This window comes from Rhamphochromis longiceps, linkage group LG7, assembly GCF_057381845.1.
Source record: "Rhamphochromis longiceps isolate RC_006_pf linkage group LG7, R_longiceps_female_GT1.1, whole genome shotgun sequence".
NCBI classification, from domain to species: Eukaryota; Metazoa; Chordata; class Actinopteri; order Cichliformes; family Cichlidae; genus Rhamphochromis; species Rhamphochromis longiceps.
In genome coordinates, this window is record NC_140563.1 from 11,526,739 (window position 1) to 11,549,022 (window position 22,284).

At 40.5% G+C, this 22,284-nt stretch overlaps 1 protein-coding gene across 2 annotated transcripts; it reads right to left on the reverse strand.

Moving 5' to 3' along the window:
• Nucleotides 1–9,833: 9,833 nt before the first annotated feature.
• Nucleotides 9,834–17,526, reverse strand: nr2f2 (nuclear receptor subfamily 2, group F, member 2). 2 transcript variants are annotated; one of them, XM_085412154.1, is made up of 3 exons: nucleotides 16,240–17,526; nucleotides 14,672–15,217; nucleotides 9,834–12,541 (listed from the first exon to the last, which is right to left on the reverse strand). In XM_085412154.1, exons 1-3 carry the CDS (start codon nucleotides 16,688–16,690, stop codon nucleotides 12,267–12,269), a joined length of 1,272 nt encoding a protein of 423 aa, XP_085268280.1. In that variant the 5' UTR covers nucleotides 16,691–17,526; the 3' UTR covers nucleotides 9,834–12,266. The 2 variants fall into 2 exon arrangements, with proteins under 2 accessions (XP_085268280.1, XP_085268281.1); XM_085412155.1 differs by having other exon boundaries at nucleotides 14,672–15,199; nucleotides 16,240–17,524.
• Between the last annotated feature and the right edge of the window lie 4,758 nt (nucleotides 17,527–22,284).

Consider the following 22,284-nt stretch of genomic DNA (forward strand, 5'->3'; position numbering starts at 1 on the left):
TATTTGCAACCCGGACCTCAAAGTCCTGAAATTAAATTGTGTGTATTCAGTTACATTTTCTTGGCTTCACAGTTGTCGAGACACTGCTCCACCTCCACTCTATTAGGAAACACATGGGGAATAACGATTCTCTGTTTTTTTTTTAATGACTTCTTAATATCATAAAAACTCACCTTCTTTCCTTAAACGCTTAACTTCATCTCTCCAGAATGTGTTTTGTGTCTGTGGAATCCTCTGAACTCTTGTAGGAAAAAAAAAAGTTTGATCATTCAAGAAAAGACCTAAAATTAGTAAGTGATCGCCACAAAATATCAGCCAGGAAAGAGCAAAAAAGGCTCCTGCTTGGCTCAGGATTTAGAAAAGTTGCTCAAAAAGCACAACAAAGTAACAGTAAATGTGGCGCATTATATCCTTGAAATAATGAATAATGTGTGAAACAATCTCAGTGTAATTTATTTGGTTTCTTGTTCCTGAACAGTGCCAAAAAGATTCTACATTGGAAAAGGGGGGTGCTCCACATTTTAACTATAAAGGTTCTCAAGCAGCAACAAACTGAATATGTGAGTGAATTATAAAACACTTCAGAGTTCAGAGTTGTTTTCCGTAACTCCTTCTTTGTCGACACACACACAGCAAATTAGAGGAGTGTGTAGAGCACGTTTTGTACATTACATTTCCTTTGCACAAACACACACACACATGCACGCCCACAGACATTAAAGACGCTGTTGCTTTAACTGAGGAATACATGTTTTAATGTCAGAACAAAAAAAAGAAAGAAAAAAAACATGGGTTCTCCTCTTCTCTCTAAAGGATCAGGTAAAAGACTTGTCTCCTGCCTTCCAAAAGCACTCGTCCGGTGTCCATCCCAACATCAGAATTCTCCAACCCATGTTCTCCCTTTTTTTCTGATTCCACTGATCTGAGCTTGAAATGCGAAGACAGCAAAGTACTAAGCCTTCAAACGTGTGATTTTTTCAAAAGATCTCTAGAAGCAATCTCTGCCTGACTGACCCCTGACAGCTGCAGATCTCTTTATTTCTCTCTCTGCTGGCACTTCATTTGGTAGAAAAGCTCTCAGATTCACACCTCTGTCAGGCAGCACAAGTGTTTATTATGTGCATACACACAGAATATCCCGTATACTGCACACCTCAAAGACATGCAGTATGCAGTCTTTTAATAAACAGGCTGAAAATTGTGACAAAAAATATATCCATGTAAATATTGCATCCATTTTTTAAATTTTATTTTATTTCATTCTTTTGTTTTACATATTTATTGGGAATAATCTAAAAAAAAAAGTAAATAAGTGTTGCCATGATTTGTGTTTATAGAAACATAGGTTGTATTTAGATATTTTTTTAGACCCCTGGTGTGAAGAAAACCAGTGTGCTGAACAATATCACAATGAACCTGCTCTTCAGAGCAGACACATTCTGCAAAGGGTTTGACTTTCTCCTCCTGTCTGCCTTTTCTTTATTCTTTCTTTTAAAGACATTTTAAAAGTCAAAAACCAAAAGATTTCACACATTAAAAGAGCTTCATAAAAAACAGAACAGTGGACTCAAAAAGAAACAAAAGGCAAAAAAAAAAAAGGAAAAAGAGATGAATGTGAAAGAAACACATACTGTAAGTGGCAGTTACATTTAAATACAGTCTTCTATTTTGCTAGATTATAAATATCCATACCAAAACAAAATTACCTGAACAATAGCATGTGTTCTTATGTGCACTTGTCTTGGTTTTATTATGGCAGCTTTTCCACCGTCACTCGGAGTGTAGGGTTTGCTGGTGTCTCCCTCTCTGGAAATGAGACTGCAGGCTCTATCATTAGATCGGATAGCAAGTCTTTATGCAAAGTGTTTTGCATAATTACATACCAAAGCCAGAATAGCCACCCTCAAATTTTATGGGTCACAAAGCATCAACAATTCCCGCATTATTGTCCACCAAAGTCCAGCCCCAGCAATGACAAGGGACGAAGAAGAAGAAGAGGGTGAGAGTAAAAGGAAAAAACTGCTTAATCTAAGCTTGGGAGATTGAATTTTCCTTCCAATAAAAAGTAAGAAAGATTATTCCCAAACTGACACCTTGTTTACATGTAGTTGTAGAGTTCAGAGGACTGGCCAAAGCTTCAGGGAGCTTGATGACTGAGTCCACAACGTCAGCATCACGAAATGGCTCAATTTAGGTCGTTCAGTTATCGCCTTACCTACATTCAGATGCAAAAGCGAACTTTTTAAAACAATTTAAAGAAGTAGAAAGTGTGATTTATTTATTTATTTTGTTAATTGTATCCAATTTTTCGCAGATACACAAGTAAATTACACGTGTGCGTACGTACAATGCAGTGGCTTTAGTAATGATAACTAATACTGTTATTCATTACTGAGACTACTTGAGGCTGCGGGGGGCATTTGTTTCACTATCTTTCATTTCAGTGTGTTGACGCTGGAGTTTACCGTTTTTAGGTCAAGGTTTCAATTCATAATTTAAAAGTAAAATCAGCTAAAAGACAAAATTTCATAAAATCGAAATAGTTCAGCTCCCACCGCTCTTTGAAGTGCAGAGGAGGAAAAACTGAAAAAAAAAATATAATTAAATAAATAAATAAAAAGCTGAAGGAAGCTTAAGCGAAAATATACCTGTTTTCAGTCATTCAAACAGAGAGAATACAACCGGATGAGAAATGATATCGAATGAACTATCACATGGTGTTATTTTACACTTTGTTATATCAGGAGCGCCGCTCGTTCACAGGCCGCTGGAAGCACCTCCGATCCAACAAACAAACAGGATCGCAATAATAAAAATCATAATAAATATTTTACCATAAATTGTAATAATAATAATAATTACGAAGCAAATGAACAACAGAGAGAGATACAAGAGACTAGTGCCAGCAGGCCCAGAGCGCTTTGAAGTTCAAATTGAAAAAGGTTCAAAATAAGTAAATAAATAACATAAAATTTAAAAAAATCCAGAGTGTAGAAAAAATAAGGCCATATATAGATTATATATTATATTATCAATTATTTTCTTTTAGAAATTTCAAATGTGTTCTGGACACTTAAAGCAGATTTATTTGAAATGTAACACAATGTTCGATAAACGGGACACAAAAAGCATAATGCAGATCAGATTTCAACATAAAGCAGTTGTCAATAAATGAACACAAAATATCGAAACTGCACCGATCATCGCGAATTTGGAGCCTGCGGGGAAGAGGCGTAATGAGCTTATAGCGCAACACTATGTGAAACCTGATCTTCACTGTTTCTTTGACAAACAGTAGCTGGGTTTGTTACCTACTGTGCTTTCTATACTTCTTTTCCCCCTTAAGTAGACATTTAGTTAATAATAAGAATTTTTTTTCTTCAGAAATTTGCATACATTTCAGCATAAATGTGAACAAAACATCTGGAATTCCATGCTTAACCTGTCCGACTGGAGTCTGCCGATTATTTACCCTTTGATATCTGTATTTAGTTTCATTCGGCGTATTTTGCAGAGAAATCAAAGGTGGTCAGGTAGACATGGAGCATTTCACAGGCACAGAGAGAACTGGAGCGCAGCTGATGTTAAACATGCAGAATAGCGCCATCTCGCTGTTGCAAGCAGATACTCCTTCACATTTCCCCCCCTTTCCGCGGAGACCCTCGGTGAAGGTTTGTCCCCTCATAAGGTTGACCGATTTCTGTGTGCATAGCCAGCTATGACAACAGCCTGCATGCTGCTGTCTTTTGGCGGCCACCAGTTATACTGTTATCGCTGTTCATTAGTGCAGGGGGTCCCGGAGCGCGTCCCGGGACCAGCGGGGGTCACCGAAGGAGGGGGTGAAGTCGTCCTCAGCAATCTGAGAAGTGCTGTCATTTCACTGTAATCTAATTCAACAAAAAATGATCACAGTCCGACATATACACTGGTTCCCAAACTGGGGTCCCGTGAGCTATACTGGTTCGCCGAGGGAGATAAAATGGGGTCCTCGGAAATCAGAGAAATAATTTAATTCCTCTCGTGATTCACGTTCAGCTTCTAGTTGCACATTTACAGGATGTATGTATACATCCTGCGTGGATGTTGATCCTGGATTTCAGCTTCCCTGCTGCTATCTGCTAGTCTGCAGCACATGGAGACTGTGTTAAAAAAAAAAAAAAAAAAATCCTATCAAGCCTCAGAAAATGTCAGACGTGGGTCCCCGTGACAACATCTTATCAAGCGGGGATCCGGGGGCTGTAAGTCGTAACTGCGTCTGGTGTTCGTGACACGAAAAGGTGTGGGAGCCCATGAATTGGTAGCGAAAGAGCCCGAAGAGAAGACTTGTTCACACACGCGCAGTGTTTATGTCGCAATATTGTTTGGGTGAGCTGAGAATAAAGAGAATGCTACTTTAAAAAGTTAAGGTAAAAAGAGGCGACTTTAAATTTAAGCGCAACAGCTTTGAAAATATAGGATGATTTAAAAAAAAAGGGGAATGGGAAGGAGTCACAAATCCTTAAGGATTTCTTGAGGATCTGAGAAACCATCGGTACGTGGACGTAAACATAACATCGTTTATTTGTTTGTTTATTTATTTAACCATTCACTTTAATTTTATTTTGTTTCTATATTCATGTTTTTTAAGAAACACTTGAATAAGAAAGAATCCGATATCTGCCGCTATTATGGCCTACGGGTCAAATAAATGCCGCGGGAGACTCAGTCTAATATACGAGTAGATGTTTGGCCGTTTAGAGCTTGGTGTTTAATTTTATTATTTTTTATTTGTATTTTTTATGTTGTTTTTTTTTAAACACGAGTTGAAATACGCAAAGTCCGTCCTACAGAAACACTTTCAACGACCGCTTTCCCGTGGCTGTTTACAGAGAGGGACAGAGCAACATATAGCCTGGACGATGAAAGAAATGTCATAAAGTAAAATAAAAGAATAATAGAAAATGTTAGCAGTCCCTGTTTTAGGTTAAATGGGTACAAAAAAGTAGAATTCACGTTCTTGAAGCTGAAGTTCTCGAGGATTTCCACAGCAGAGGTGAGTCTACAAATTTACATTTTTGGAGGATTTTTGTTTGGCTTATTTTTTTCACCTGTGGAATTTGTGAACGTGTAGGCTGCTGATCACTGTGTTGGTGGTGGAAATGGTGATGATAATAACAGTGATAATGATGACGATGATGAAGATGAAGGCTGGACAAGAGATAACGCCCAGGGTGTGAGATTTATTGTTAAAGCACCTTCAGTCTACCACCAGCATCGACCAGAATTACGCCAAATTAATTTCACAGTTTGAGAGAGCTTTGCCAAGTGCGCGTTTGAAGTTTCGGCAAACACACGCATCCACACACAGAGGGATAGACGCTCACTCATAGACGCTCACTCTCTCTCTCTCTCTCACACACACACACACACACACACACACACACACACACACACACACACACACACACACACACACACACACACACACACACACACACACACAGTTCCGTGGTGAGGGAGGTTTACAGGGAGGAAAACAGAAAACATCCCCATAACCGACGGGTAAGACAGGCAGAGCTGCGTGTGGAGTGACACGAGCGAGGCATGGCAGGCCTGTCCGTCAAATTAATGCAGAATTGATTAAACATTTAGCTTCTATCTGAGCAATTTATGCAAAATTTTACGTCCAGCGTCTTCCATACACGCTAATCACTGCGGCAGGTATCGCCATCCTCCTCCTCCTCATCGTCTTTTGGCTTAAGTCGGACACCACTGTTTGCGCAATAGTGCGATTTAAGTCAACAAACCTGGTTAACTGACATCGCCAATTACGCAGGCCTAATCAGCCACTTTGTAGTTACACGCACAAGCACGCGCACCTCCAAGGACCTCCAAAACGCACGCACGGGAACCCCCAGGTTAACGTGTGGGCTGTAGGCACATTCAGGGTCCCGCGCCAAACGATTTCAGAGTGAAGAGTGTGTAACATTAATACTGCGACCCCTGGAAGACTGACAACCGCTGCGGTGCACCTAATGGGAATCTTAATAAAGTATCTATGTACCCCGAGTAACAAATCAATGCAAGATGTAGGCCTATATCGATCAATACCTATGAAGTACTCATGATGAAGTAATGCGTTAGGGTTTGGGGAGGCTGAGGGGGGCTGTCTAATATCCAGCAGAGTGTTTGCGGTCTCTTCAAATCATCCCTCTGGCTCACCGCTCTTCTAAGTCCTCCCCTCTGTGTGTGATCGTCTATATTAAGACAAATTACAACGTGCGCTTTAAAAAGGTGCCGGTCTCCCCGCTTTGTAGTTTCGGGCGCACAGTAGTGTGACAGAAACCCAGCAGCATGCTCCTCTTAAAAAAGAACGAAAAGGTTTGTTCTCTCTCGGCCGTAAATACATTTTAATATTGTAAACGGTCTTCATGCTAAACTCGGTGGCCAAATATCAGTTTGCATTCTGATCCATTTGGCACGTAAATATTCAAACTACCGCAGGGAATGTTTCGCTGGCACCGAGATGGACTAGCTGTGAGCGTGTTTGGGCTAAAAGAAAACTCAAATAGCCTTCTCGAAACGGGCATAAATTCAGCACGGGGTATATTCATACTCCTGGACTACATCAGCTGCAATTGTCTTTACCTCCCCTATTTAACGGCCACAAAGCGCTGCACCCCTTTTGAAAGTCTAGCAGTGTTTTCTCCCCCCCCCCCCCTTCCCTTCCCCCCCCCTTTCTTTTTTTTCAAGTGAACTTTGTCTTGGTAGTGTTGCCTGGCCCTTCTTTCTGCACGTCCCCTTCTCTCTCTCCTTTCGGTCCGAACACTTATGAAAACTTCATGAAAGGAACCGCTCTGTTTAAGTTAAGCGGAACAAAACTCAGTACTATCGATTAATATCGGCGTAAATATAAAAACGGCGTGCTGCAAACAAATCTTCATAAAAGTAAATAAACCCAGGAGGTCTACAGTTGTGCGGGAAATATGTTCTACATGTTCTATAACATGTTCTATAGATGCTAAATAACCAGGAACAAAATTCGCTGATGTAGTCAACAGCAGAACGCGGTTCTTTATAGGCGTAAATTATAGTCGTGGGTCTCACGAATTTCCAAAAAGAAAAAAAAAGGCTTATCCCCCAACTATGACATTTTACCTTCGACCCCCCCCCAAATAGTTTGTGTGTGTGCCTGCTCCTGCGCTCAGGATCATGTGAATTTGGACTCTCCGGCAAAGAGATGCCCAGTGGCCGTATACTATCTGCTCCATTCACACAGACTGACGCAGTGGGATACAGAGTGGATGACAGGTGCTTAAAACACACATTACTTGTAAAGTTACAGCCTAATAGCAGCCGGCAGCTGCTGTCATGGACGCGCGAGGAGGCGCCTGCATGTGCAGCGCCGACCGCCTTTCCGTTTGCGTTAAAGTGAGCCGAGGTCTCCGAGGTCTTGGGAAGCTACAGTTCCAGGGACAGCGGGTAGATGGCACAATTTTCTTACATTTATGGACAGAGTGCAGGGAAGGCGTTTGCTTTAAGGAGAAGTGAAAGGCAATTTATTTTAATGGCGAAAGACAAAGTGGAGAAATGATCGCAAAATAAAACATTTAAAATAAAGAAAACTGCTACAGAATGGGAAAAAACAGTCTTGCATCTGCTGATTGAGCTTTCATCACCACTTTATAGTCAATGTGTAATATTAATAATAACATTAATAATATTAATAGTAATAATAATATTAATTATTTTTTCCTCTGTCTTCAAAGCCCGTGCGTTAACATATGAGGCAGGTGCCCCAAGCTGCTAAGCCTTTGACTTGTAGGCTACATTGTAAATGAGCTGCGGTGCCTGAAACTATATGGAATAAAGCGCATGCAGTATGGGATAATTTGTCATAGTGATAGTGCCAAGGTACAAATAATGTGCATATGTGCATTTGTGGCTTAACTGCGCAGACATGTACTTGTGTGCTTTCGTGTGAAGTAGACAGCGGAAGAGCAAGGGAATGCAAACCATATCCTTATCTTATTAAACAAATAGCGCCACTAATAGCCCGTGAGCCCTAAATAAGTTCTAAGCTTCTGTGTGTAAAACCCCAACAAACTAACCGAGCATTAAAGACTCTGTATACATGCCACAGCCTCGTAGCATCGTCAGCAGGCTGCAGGATTTTTCTTTAAACTTTTGCTTATAGGCAAAACCAGCTCGCGTGTCAAACAGTTGGCACGTCAAGCAGACGTAAATAAAAGTGACGTCGCAGCAAGTTACACCTTGTTGGTTTTTTCCCCCTGCATAATGCTAATAAATGGACAGAAGTAGAAATTATGGAGTCCAATAGATCCAATATGTCATGAAAAAAAAATTCTGTCACCTCAAATCAATCCGGTCAGTGTCGAAATCCAACCGGTCAAGACCCACTCGAAAGCTTTACTTTGACATACGTGGGTGAATTCTGCATCCCTCAAAGTGTTCACCCCCTGCTAACACTGTGAATGGTAAAAGTTTTTTTTCTTTTTTTTTTGAGTGGCCGGGGTTGCTCTACTTTAAACACTCTGTCCAATTAACTGATGATCGCGTGTAGCGAGATGTCCACCTTTAATTATCAATATGGGCTTAGTTTGGCCCCAGTGTAGGCTATACCTCAGGGACAGCTTGGTTGGACAAACAGGGGAAGCACCACTGTATGGATAAATAGCGCTTTCAGCAAGAAGCCAGTGATAAAAGACCATCAGCGCCACATTATAATCATCATTTTCTTCATTATCAACAGCAACACAACCACACAGGCGCACTCACAGATACACACCAGCAGCAGCGGCAGGGAAAAAAATGTGGTGAAGTTGGCTTTCATACCGATCCTGATAAAGCTTCTGCACAACAAGGCTAATTCTACTTCAGATTTAACTTCCAACTAAGCCAATATTAATAATAATTATAGGGCAAACAGTTTTAGCGTCAGAGTAGAGTGCGTGTAAATAGCTGGCACTGTAAACCTTTACATCCACTTCTCGAGTTTCTCACACACATAACAGCAACGATAACGATGATGTGCATTATGCCGCCTATAGTTCAGGAAGTTCTGGTAGTGTTGATGAAGCCCGGTGAATCGGTTGGAAGTAAAAATAAAAAGCAGAGCATAACAACCTAAACCACTGCCAGCGATAGAGAGCAATTCTATATTCATGAAATCATTCAAAGCGGTTTCCCTTTCAATACGATTTATCTTATTTTGATACTATGCATAATGTACAGGCTCCTATATAAATTCCGCCCATTAATATTTATGCGAGCGTACAAAGGTGAAACTTTATTCCGCAGATAAAGCGGTGGGAAGGCAGGGTTTGGTATTTCCTGCACTATGGTCGCAGTCCCGTGTGAGGGCGGGCTACTGTTATGAAATGTTATTATCTGTTGAGGCACTGCGCCTTATTACAAGTGGTATTCCATTTCTGGGCTTTAACAGACAGCAACCTTGAATCCATCATTTCCCAAACAGTTTGGTAATTTAGAGATCAGGATTTAGGAAGTATAACCTTATAGGGAAATTAAAAAAAAAAAAAAAAAAGGGGGGGGGGGGGGGGGGGGGGGGTTAAGGTACTGAGCGGGCCTGTTGCCGGATTGATTAATTATTTTGTAATTCATTAATCACTTTCAAAGGGCAAAAGGGCAACATCCTGCTACAGCAAATTGACTCCAGTCACCCCCCCCTCCCTTCCCCGTCCACCACCACCAGCACCACCTTCAACCGACCACACACACACCCCGCGCGCGCGCGCGCGCACGCACACCCATACAAGGACAAGTTCACACATAAAGTTTGGGAAGTTAAAAAAAGAAACCATGAAAAACTGGTGTTTTCAAATTCATAAATTATAATTTAATACCAAGAACAAATTTACAGCAGAATGCTTGTTTACAATAAGCTAACACAAACAAACAAGAATTGTGTTCAACTATAAACTTTCACACACACTCACATATATCACTTGCAATTAATAATAATAATAATAATAATGATAAAAAAAGTATCTATACGTTATCAATACCCTGCAGTCATATATTTTTATATATTTATATAAAAACGTGGGTCAGTTTAAACTGTTCATAATTACAATCATGTATCATTCTCTGGTCCATATGTGGCTCCGAACAGCCAAAGATCAGTGTTCAATCAGTGATCCCTTTTAATTCAACCACAACATGGTGTTTTTTTTTTGTGTTTTTTTTGTATGTGTGTGTTGAAGAAAAGCCTCAAAACAAGGACAAAATTGCTAGCTTCCAAACGCACACACACGCGCACGCACGCACACACACGTTCTCGCACACGCGCATGCACACCACGGCACCTGTCAGAGACCAAAAGGAGCCATAACACTAAAGTTAAAATATCAGCTCCTTTTTTTTTTTTTTTTTTTTTTTTTTTTTTAGGTTTTTTCTAAATTTTTTTGTCCCCAAACCTGCTCACCCTGTTTAAGTCTGTAGCCTAATAATGAACGTCGTTTCTTTTCTTTTTCTTTTTCTGTTGCTTTAAATACAAGGGCTAGTGTACTGAATGCACAGATTATATCTATACAGTCCAAAAAAAGAGTGAAAGAAAGAGAGAAAAAACATTTACATTTATATATCAAAGGTAAAATAGGTTAGCGACCTGTGGCCATGCATTCACAGTCTAAATATACATGAAAAAGAAAACATTTGTAGTAATATGTATATACATTAAAAACATAACCTTCAGTGCTACTAGCTAAGTCTGCCACTCAATTTTGAAGACGTTGTATTACCGAGAAGGAAAAAAAAATGGCAACCACAGATTTTTCTTAATCACATATACTTTGTATGAAGGAAAAAACTTGTTGAAATGAATTGACCTATATTTACAAGAATACTGCCTCTAATCAGTTTTTTCAAGTGAAATACATGACTGGAGTTTCATATCTAATTGTGTCGTCCCCCCCCCAAAAAAAAAAAATGTTGTAGGCCTACTTTAACATCGTTTTGATAAGAAATCACACCATGCTTGTCAGGCACTTAATGCTTGAAGTGAATAAAGGGTGACATTTCAGGGACGCTGTAATAATACTGCTATTAAACACTACTCTGGCTAGGCTTCAAACTTTTATGACCCTTGACCTCTCCAACTTTTTTTTTCTTCAAGCAAGCCAACTATGCTTTCAGTACAGTTTTCAGCTTCTGCAAAAGCTCTTAAATGCGCATGTACTGCATTTAGAGCAACCTATTTTACATACCTTTTATAACAGCAGGTCTAGGCAACTTCTAAAAATTTCCTTTTTAAGAAAAAATATTATTATTATTGTATCCAATTGGGGAACTGAAGCCAAATATTCAGAGCTGGATGAAACTGGGAAGATTATTCGCCAAATAATTAAAATCGTGTAAAGCCCTCATGTCTGTCAGCGTCAAACTAATTAATTTAAAAATTTAAGAGAGCTTATGCAGCTTTAGTTAAAAGCAGGAGTGGAAAACAAAAGTGGATCCTGTAACTTCATAGTAATAAAGAGCGAAGTGTTTCCGCTGGGTCATAAAGTTTAACATGAACTCCAAAAAAGAAAAAGAAGAAGAAAAAAAACTCCCTTTTGTCCAGATTGGTCATCCTAACAACATAAGTGCGTTTGCAGCATTAAGCCTACATCATAAGCCTATTTTCCTATTGCTGTGGTTTTAATTCTTTTTAGAACTTTTTTTTTTCTTTTTTTTCATTATTTCACCTTTTTCAAAATAAACCATTGTCTTAGAAAATAACACCACCTGTACTACAGAAATCACATAGGCCGGTTTGGAACCAGAAAGGAGGAACAAAGAAAGTACAAAACACAGCTATACATGGACACAGGACAAGTCATCTGAGAAAAGAAAATTCACGTTTCGTATTTTCCCTTTCTCCAGTTTCTCTTTTAACCCAAATTTTCATTTTTAAATGCACTTAATACTTCAAATTTCCTCACACGGATCAACAGAATCCCCTTTCCCTTTTTTCCCTCATTTTTTTCTTTCATTAAAAAAAAGGATCGAAGCAGGTTGTTCTGCATGAACACTGGGAGCATGTATCTGCCATTTTGAAAGTTCAATGGATGTCTCAATTTTTTTTTTTTTTTTTTTTGAGTAGGGGGGGAATTCACAGTCATTTACGTCAATGTCTTTCTTCATGAAAGCCAGCCCCGTGTAACAGCCGGGTTTTTTTTTATTCCTTCCACAAAAGCAGCTATAATCATTGTAGTCTCGCAGCCCCCCAACCCTACCTTTTGTTTGTTCGTCGCCTTCTTGGTTTACTGAATTGGCATGTAAGGCCAGTTAAAACTGCTCCCCGAAAGCAACATATCCCTGATGAGAGTTTCAATGGGGGTTTTACCTACCAATCGGACGAAAAATAATTGTTCTATGACCGAGGAAGAGACTGTGCGGAGGGAAGGCAAGCGGAGTAACAACTTCCCAAACCGTGTTGGCTGGTTGGGATACTGGCTCCGGACATATTCCTCCAGGGCGCACTGGGACTTCTCCTGCAAACTTTCCACATGGGCCACATCTGAGAGGCCACAAGCATCTGAGAGGGGGAAAAACAAATAAACATTAATAAAGTGTAACCTAAAGTGTTTCTCTCACTAGGAGCTTTTTCCCACTGTGGTGATACACTACAGCGAAAATTGATAGCCTGTCACATAAAAAATAAAAATAAAAAATCAATTATTTGCAGAATTAAAATCTCAACATTACATGTAAAAGTGTAGCTGAATGGTCTCAAGGCTTGATTTAATAAATATCGATTTAAAAAAAATAATAACAAATTATTATATGACAATAATACAATAACCATAGCATTACGCTAAACAAATAATGTAAGGCACCATTAACCAAAATACGCTTCCACATGCATGCCAGTTTATTTTGTTTAAACTATTTACTTTGATTTTTATTTTCTTATCTGCGTGTGTGTTTAATTTATGAAAAAGGGGATGGGGGGGGGGACTTGCCATCTTACAGGGGCAGGTAAAAATGAGAGCCTTGCTTCCCTCGTCATATTAATTCTGTGTTTCTCCTTTCGTCGCTATTATTATCTATATTTTCCCCGATAAAGCCATTTAAAAGTGAACTAAATAATTAAGCATATTCATAGTTAAAGACTGTGTTTCAGATGGGCCTGTGTCTTTCACAGTCAGAGGCAGTGCGAGGTAGAGAGGGGTGGGGGTGAGGGAGGAGAGAGGGAAAGACAGGGAGACCTACTGACCTTTAGTGAGCAGAGATTTAGCTCGAGAGAAAAAAAAAAGGGCCCATAGCCTACGGAGCTGCCGTCATACTATACCATCGGAGACGCAGAATCACTATCTATGCTGCTGCATGTGGGCGGCAGCTGATGATGTGCCAAAAACGCTTGTACGCACATTGGGTAAGTTTGTAAAGTTGATGCATGACAACAACCAAACCGCCAAAGTAGCAAAGGCGTGTCACTCAGGCTACAACACACAGCTCACGTTCAAGCCTCCGGGACTCAGGTATGGAGGAGACAAATTAAGCCATCGTGGATGTATAAAGCCTTGACAGTAAAATTCAATGACATGAACTATGATTTTATTTCAGAAAGGGCTAACTAACCAGCCACCATGAGCTCACTTGAAGATTGCCACAGCTAAATGAAATAAAAAGACTGATGGCTTGCAGGTATGGTATCATTTCAAAGACATGCATTCAGTCGTCGGTGAAACCTTGTAAATCTCTTCCCTACGTGTTTTTTTTTCTTCTTCTTCTCCTTTAACGGTGTAGCTAATGTAACAAAATAGCCGGGAAGTTTGGGTTATGTTTAGGTCATGACCCAGTTCTCGAGCGAGTCCAGAGACGCCCTGAATCTTAGGCGGAGAGAATATTTCTGCAAATAAAAATTAAAGCCGCCCCTCTTGTCACTGCGCAATATCACACAATGCTGTTAGACTCTCTCATTTTTGCAAATATAGGGGTGTCCGTGTTTTTTATGTATTTATTTATTTATGTATTTTTTTATGGTAGCACATGTATGCCACCTAAATGACAAGGAAGCGTTGAAACCTGGGCAGTGCTTTTACTGTGTGCAAATGGGACATTAGGCTTGTCTTTCTTTTTCTATTCCCATCCCCCTCGTAGCCTGACATCATTTATATCTGTCATTTCCTACAAACAAGACGTGGGGTATACACACAATGATAAATGGCCGAAAAGCCCAAGTGTAGAAATTCATCTGCAGGCTATTTGAATCTCCAAAAGAGTTCTAATATCTCGATTTTATGATGCCTGGAGCAATTATTGCGGAGTTATCAGTTTTATTTAACTCGAGCTTAATTTGCGGTGGGTTTTGTGTGTGTGTATGTGTGTGTCTGGGCATACTTTGCTCTGCTTTGTTGTTCATTTAAACCAAGATAGATCTGGTGTGGTCATTCCACCATTTTCATTTTATCCTTGCGCATGTGACTGATAAATCAGTTGATCAATCGAGTGATTTTATAATTGAGTAGCCTAGGGTCTGTCTGAAAGCCCTTGGCCATGAAGGCAGCATAGGTGAACGTTTAAGTACAGCGTTCATCTAATACAAGCAACAGCCTCTGGCCAGTGCTGATATATTTAGGTCAGCGTTGATTTAGCTGATGTCAGTGTGCAGGTTAGTGACATTCACACACACTGAACTTGAGTGAGCAGTCTATTGTCTTACCTGTGGTGAAGAGCACAATTGCCTTTAAGCAGCTATATTCAGCAGAGTCAACGTGCAAAGCTTTGAGCTTTTCCACTTGTTCTTGGAAGATCCTAATGTGGTCCATAAAGGCCACCACTCTGTCCGCAGACATGGGGGAGGCGTGAAGGCCAGCCGCCGCTAGGAGAGGAGCCACATGCAGGGGCATGGAGCACTGCGCGGCGTTGAGCACAAATAACTCACTCCACGTCAACCTCAGCAGAGCCACCTGGTCTGTGATCTGAAGGTCTGGAAAGAAGGGAATATTCCTGGCCCACTCCACGGCACTGAAGAGCATCCTGGCTGCTAGTTCACAAATGTTCTCGATACCCATTATGTTGTTGGGTTGCATGCACTGACTGCCATACCGGGACGTCGGGTAGGGCTCCGCTCTCAACAGAAGAGAGATATATCCGGATAAGTAGGAATGGCAGTGGAGTGGGTCTCCATTTGTCAAGGCGAACTGACCGTGGTGTGGCTGTGTGGGTGGCACCCGTCCCCTTTGCACGGCTGCAGTAAAAAGAGAAACTACAGATATTGAAGCCTGAATTCTACAAATGATCACAGACATTCTGAGCATTAAGGGTGGCTGTTAAACAGTACAGTATTTTAAAGTGCAGAAAACTGAAATCTGAACGCCAAGCTGTAAATGTTTACTAGCCTGTGCAGGATCAAAACACACACACGCACGCGCGCGCACACACACGCACACACACACATATTATTACCCGAGTTTAAAAAGAGATAAGACACAGTGCCTTGATAATAAAGAGGCTGTAGTGTGAGAAACCGTACACTGAATATACATATATATATATAAATTTAAAAAACAAACAAACAGGGATGCGCTTTAAACACAATTAAGACAAGCCTCGCACATGTCTAGCTTTAAATTGTTGTTATTCAGCAACAGCAACATGAGCTGGCTGTGAAGGAACACAAAGAGGGCAAGGGAGACCTTGCATGTTTAACCCTTAACCTACTTAGCAATTCATCTCGTTTTACCCCATACACGAAGGCCTATTTTAGACTAAAATTCAGATAATTTCTCCGGGTTAGACGGAGCACGATCGTTCTTTTTTTAAACGCACAGTGTCACGCTAATGTCCAGCTTAAGACACAGAGAACAAGGCAAGCGGCAAGATGTGGAGATGTAGCCAGAACACGCTATCTCTTAATTCGCCACTCGCCATAATAGCGCAGAGGGCTATTGTATCATAAATTCAACACAGATGTATCTCTACGGCAGTCACGGTATCACATTATATTCGGCAGCTTCAGTTTGGCCACGGGTGGGCTCGTATTTGTCAAATGCAGAGCTATAACGCACTGGCGCTAGACACTGTAATGCATGGCTAAAAGGAACATCCGGAGAGCCCCGTCTCGACCACAGGCAGAGAGCGGCTCCATTGCGTGCTCCAGCCGCACAGCCTTGGAGGGAATAGTCGGGAAAGGAAACATGCTGTGGGAGCGACATGATATGGTTCGATGTCTAAAACCTACAAACGCACAAACACACACATGGATAAGAGAACAAAAAATCCCAATACCTTCCCGTCTCATGCCGACTTTAAGGCATTTTTTGAGGCGGCAGTACTGACACTGATTGCGGTGGTGTTGGTCGATTGGACAATTCCTGTTGGCACGGCATGTGTAAGTGAGGTTCCGTCGTACGCTCCGTTTGAAGAAGCTCTTGCACCCCTCGCAAGTAAACTGGCCATAGTGTTTGCCACTAGATTTATCCCCACAGACCACGCATTCAATGTGCTGTGGCTGTTTCTCCGACTGCTGCGACGTCTGGTTCGTCGGCGTGGACTGTGTGTTGTTCGGGGGTCCTTGGACCGGAGTCTGAGGGGTCGGAGGGGCGACCTGAGAGGCTGTCAAATTCAACTGGCCTGCTTGAGGTGTGGGAAGAGATAGTCCTCCTTGGGTTTGCGAGGAAAGGGTGCCTTGGGTGTCAGCCACATCGTCCTGGGAGCCTCTCCACACTACCATTGCCATATCTATCAGTCAACGTAAAGAAACTTTTTGTCTGCCGTTTTGGTGTCGCGGTGAATAATGTCTCAAGGAAACGCGGTAAACTGTGATTAACAGTCGGACACACAAAATGCCAGATCTAGCCTACGCTGAATCCAGTCTGAATCTCCCGAAAACTGTCGATTTATTGCTGTTGGAGACGTTGCCGAAGCACGTTTTCAAAACTGATGCGATGGCGAGCTGAGTCGCTGCCTTGCGCTTAAAGGCCAAGTCCAGGGGCGCTTACAGTCAGCCATCCAGTACACCCATCAATGGGAAAAGGTGGGTTAAATATTCAAAAATAACCAACCGAGGTAGCATGGGCTAGTCAGTGGATGATGGAGCAGGTTGATAAGACCGTGCTCGCAGCAGCATAAAACAATTAGTGAGCACACTGTAGCAGCTACTATCAAGTTCCAGCACAAGTCTTGGAGAAAATCACCAACTGGGTAAAAAAACAGAAAAGAAAAAAACTGCGTCTTCTTCCTTTTCTCCTTGTGAGGTAGCGCCAGCAAGCGCGCAGCTGAAGCCAATGTTTTGAGAGCTTGGAATATGAAGACAACTCTTCCCCAAAAAAGCGAAAGCACTAAAACAAAAAACATAAAAAAAACAAGGATCACAACCTACAAACCTCCTCCGTGCACTGAAAAATAATAGGAAAAAGGAGAAGAGAATCAAAGTGATCAAATATGTTAAAAAGGCGGAGGTTAGGAAGTGATTTGCGATTGGTAGGAGCCGGGCTGGCAGAATGCTTTCTCTCTGATCAGCTCACTGAGCTCTCTATATAGTGAACTTTGACACGACTGCTGCAACTTAGCACACGTTACCATGGAGATCTGCTGCCATATAAGGAAGGAGAGTGTGTTTGACTGGTCAGAGCTCAGGGACCTCCCCCTGAACCCCATTGGCTAGTCGGCACTTGTGCTACTTGGTACCTTGCCAGAGCCAGCATGGAGGTCGAGAGGGCCGCTTGGTCCTAAAAAGAGACGCTTTTCGGAGAGAGTATTCACTGATAGTCACTCAAATCACCCAGACTATAAGGTATACTCACATGCAGCCTGGTAAAGCTTTAGCAATTTCAAGTGGGGAAAAAAGGAAAATATCAATAATTCAATGCAGTGCATCATGTCGCGCTACAGTATATCCGGTAACCCTATAACAAGCTGAAATATAAAAGAAGATAGGATTTTTTTCTCTTTTCTTTTTTTTCTTATCCCTGAGACACAGATGCACCTTCTTGGCATGACCTGTGTTCATTACAGTCTTGATCCTTTAGGTATGTGGATATAAAGACAGACTCCACTGCTGAATGAATGAAAAAACAACACACAAAAGAAACAAAAAAAAGGCTGTGTGATGGGCTACGTTAATTTAAGACTGGTGATGCTGTTACCTAGACCAAATAACATGTTTATTATTATTGATAATAAATGCATATAAAAAAATCAAAACAAGTGTAGGCTTCGATTTGTCTTTCCATGCACACTGTAAAACCAGACACTGAATAAGGTCGCTCCCCATTTAAAGAAGAAGAGAAGAAAACGCCACCTGGATTTCTTTATTTCTCATTTTAAACAAACCTCTATATTTCTACGAGGCTAATAGTACATATTAGTGCTTTCCAATCGTACCAGGTGCTACACATCACAATCCACATGTCTCGTGAAATTGTCGCTATCGCCTGGTGAAATCATCCCACAGCTCGCCGTTGCCTAACAAAAAAATCCCGCAAGCCACAAATATTAATCATCTGCATGGTCAGGAGGTCCAAAAGCATGATTTCTCCAAAGACAGTTTTGTCTGTATATGTGGTCAGAGCTTGAGACGACTACAGCTTTAAATGCGGAGCACAATTAAAATGTCACTCGAGGTCAAAGGCCATGCCCTTCACTTTAAGGCTAGGGTGAAAGCAGAGTCCCCGTATTGACACACCACACAAAAACGATACCTTAATACTTGTCGGATTTTTGCTCACTAAAATAAATAAAATAAAAACATCTTATTTTAATGACGATAAGAAACAAAGTAAACGATGCTGTGTTTGTAACAAGGGGGAGAATGGCTGTGCCCACATGGTTAATAATAATAATAATAATAATAATATATTATATTGATATTTGTGTGTATTTGAACGGGGCTGATTTACTTTCACCGTGGCCTGAGGCTATCAAACTTGAACTGCAGGTAAAACTTTACAGAGCCCTCCAGATGAACCTACAGCCCGGTCACTGTGTTAGCCTGTAGAGAGAGCAGCAGCATGCATGCATTGTCCCAGGATCTATTACAGTATATGGGTGCCCCCTAGCGTATGAATTCTTTTTGCTTCAAATAAGATTCAATTTAGAGGAGCCGTCGGACACGGAAACCGATTCAGTCTGCTCTCTCCCATCGACCAAACTAACGAGCACCATTTTAAACTGATGACTGTTTGTTTAAATTCTGTTTTACATGACTTGGACGGCAAACCTTTGAGAGTTGCCAAAGTTGGATTTACTTTTTGCCACTTCAGGCAGTCCCAGCGGTGGTATATAGACCAATTGTGTCTTTATTCTAGAACAAATTAGCCGATTATATTTTGTCTGCATTACTATTTTGTCGGTTTTGTTTACAGATCCCGTGAACATGGAACGTCTGTAAATAAAATACCCCGCAAGGTACTGGCTTATCGAGGACCCAGTTTTGCTTCAAATGGTAAGTATGCGATTTGTATGCTTTATTATGATAAATCAGCAATGTTGCAATGCTTTATCCTTCTGCTCACAATTAAATCTCATATTAAATAGGCTCATCTCTTCAAATAAAAGACGTGTGCTGCAGACGGAGCATAACGTAGACTACATATATACGATGCTTCTACAATGCGCACTGACTACGGACGACTCCGTCAGTCATCTCTGCCTATTATCGCAGCGTTAATTTATATGACGAATCGCATCAAGCCCAACTAGTTTGCAAACACCCATTCATAAAGTTACCCGATAGTGATAGTGAGGCAGGAGGCTGTATTCTTATAGTAACAAACCTACCAAATGCATATGTTGCTGATTCGTCCGTAGCGGGATGCATCTTCTCTCTTATTCAGAATATATTTAGTCTTCTCTTTTTCGACACAGTGCTCAGACTGAAGCTGGCAAAGCTTCCTCTCCAACAGACGGGATCAGACACAAAAAGCACGCTGTTTATTGGAAAATTGCAATGTCTGATCATGCAAAAACTTTGGAGAGCCAAAACAAACAACTGATTCACGTCATGTGTTGTTAGGCGAGAGACTGGAAATATAAGTTGACGTGTCGTCCGAGCAGAATATCATTTGATTGCCTCTGGAAATGATAAGTAAGCTTTACAGCAGGCAGAGAGAGAGAGAGAGAGATCCTGTGCGCCTTTTTCTCTCCTACAGTAATATGGCCAAAACGCGCTCGTACGCGGCTGCTTTGTGTGGGCTATTGAGGCGAGAGGGAGGGGGTGAAGTCAGAACAGACACCTGTCTTTAAGTATGGCGAGCAATCTTTATGAGATTTTGCATATTAGGAAATATATGGAGAAAGCAAGCCAAGACGCAATATCAGCCAAGCTATTATTAAACACGTAAAAATTAATTTAGCATAAATAATTTAATAAATGCTCTAACTTTATCCTACAAAATGCTAATACATGAGTTATTATTATTATTATTATTATTATTAAGAAATATCAGTAATGACATAAGAGGGTAATTAACCTTTTAGCAGATACTCCTTTAGCATGTATGCATCAGGCAGATAGTAGGAAAGCCTATATATAAATTATGACTGCCCAATGAACCACGCGTAAATATGCACAGAAATTTGCGCACTATTTTCTTAACGCATAAACGTTCCCACAGCAGCACAACTGCTTAACTATTAGACCCCCCACTTCAAAACTCTTGTCCTGCAGTTTTTCTTAATTCGCGGATTTAAAAGTTTCCTGTGTGATTTGTACTGGTTCTCCTTTTCAAGCAGAGGATAAAAGCAGTGTATGCTCAGCAAGCCTGCATGCACATAACAATTGCGCTGCCCAACGGGATCAGTATCGATTAAGAGGAGACAGAGGATGTCGCCTGCACTAAATATTTACTGATCACAGACAAATAGCTAGATCTTTAACGATTTCCCATGCTCTGACAGGGAGAAAGGACTAAATCACTTTATTATTGTTAGTAAAACAAAGCACAGTCTCTGGAACACGGGACTGGAGATGTGCTGATTGGAATGATTGCAGTTAAATTAATCGATAGCGAGATAGACAATTCTTGAGATTTACGGGCGTGCGAAGGAAAAGCTTTCCCTCCAATATCAGGTTAAACTGGGAAGTGCGCTCCGACGTGATTATATTCTGCAAAACGTTATAGACATATACTAAAAACCGAATGTAGTTAAAAAAATTTTTTTAAATTCCTACAAAAATGCTTTTAAAACGCACCAAGATCTAAAAAAAGAAAATTGAACTGCTGACGGCCAAAGAGCTCTCTCACACTTGTGCTAAATGTCAAAAATGAAAAAAAAAAAAAAAAAAAAAGAAGAAGTTGACTTTAATCTTCCTCCACCAAGTCCTTCATGCAGATAGAGGGATACTGACCCGGAGGTCTCCAAGTTCCCGGCCTGATTAACCCTTCCAGACCCAAGCAGGAGCAAAGGTTAACCAGGCTAATCAACTTCAAGAGTCTGATTGAATTAGATGACAGTGTGGAATCAAGACAGAAACTAAACTGTGCCACTTAAAAAACACCCCGAAGAGAGATATTGGTCATATTTTTGCCCACTGACGCAATCTAAATCAAAATATCGTAAATGAAGAAAGAATTTCAGATAACTTATAAGCTGATTATTTTCTAGTTAAAAAGGCAGCACGTCAAAAAAAGATTACAAGCATAACACACACATTAGTATAAAAACAAAACAAAGAGCCAAAAAAACTTAACACCTCCAAATTGTTTCTCCTTCATTTGATTATGGTGGATGTGTCCCATATTTCATGGGACTTTCATCTGTTGCACTGAATATCAATCAGTACCTTTTACCTCCGGTAAAGGTTGACTCTTTGGAATGGTAGGTCTTTGTGATATTATGGGTAGGGGAAAAAGAAACAAACCAAATATTCAAATTTTTTATTTTTTTTTACCAACATTATTACAGGACCAAAGAACAAAAAGGCAGCATAAGAAAAGTAGCATGATGTAGGGATATTTTAAAGTTTACATTTTTATGATAAATAAACAAACTTAACTTAATTATATCATTAATATAGAATTTGTTTTATTTTATTTTATTTTTTGGCTTTTATCCTGACCAGACGTACACTGTAGTTTATTTTGATATGAATATTTTAATGGTTATATTGCTCTAAACAGGGATTTTGTAAGGTTTAAAGACTACTGTGCTTGTTTTTCTGATGTAAATGTAATTTTAATTTAGTCACAAAAAACAGCATTCCACTACCTCCAGTAACAGCGCTTTATTATAAATGTGGTATGTGTGCAAGCAAGTTGACGGCATACGCGTGCAGGCAGTATAAAAGCATTTAGCTATGTGGAGTGTGAGGAAAAAAGGTGTGTTTTAAAG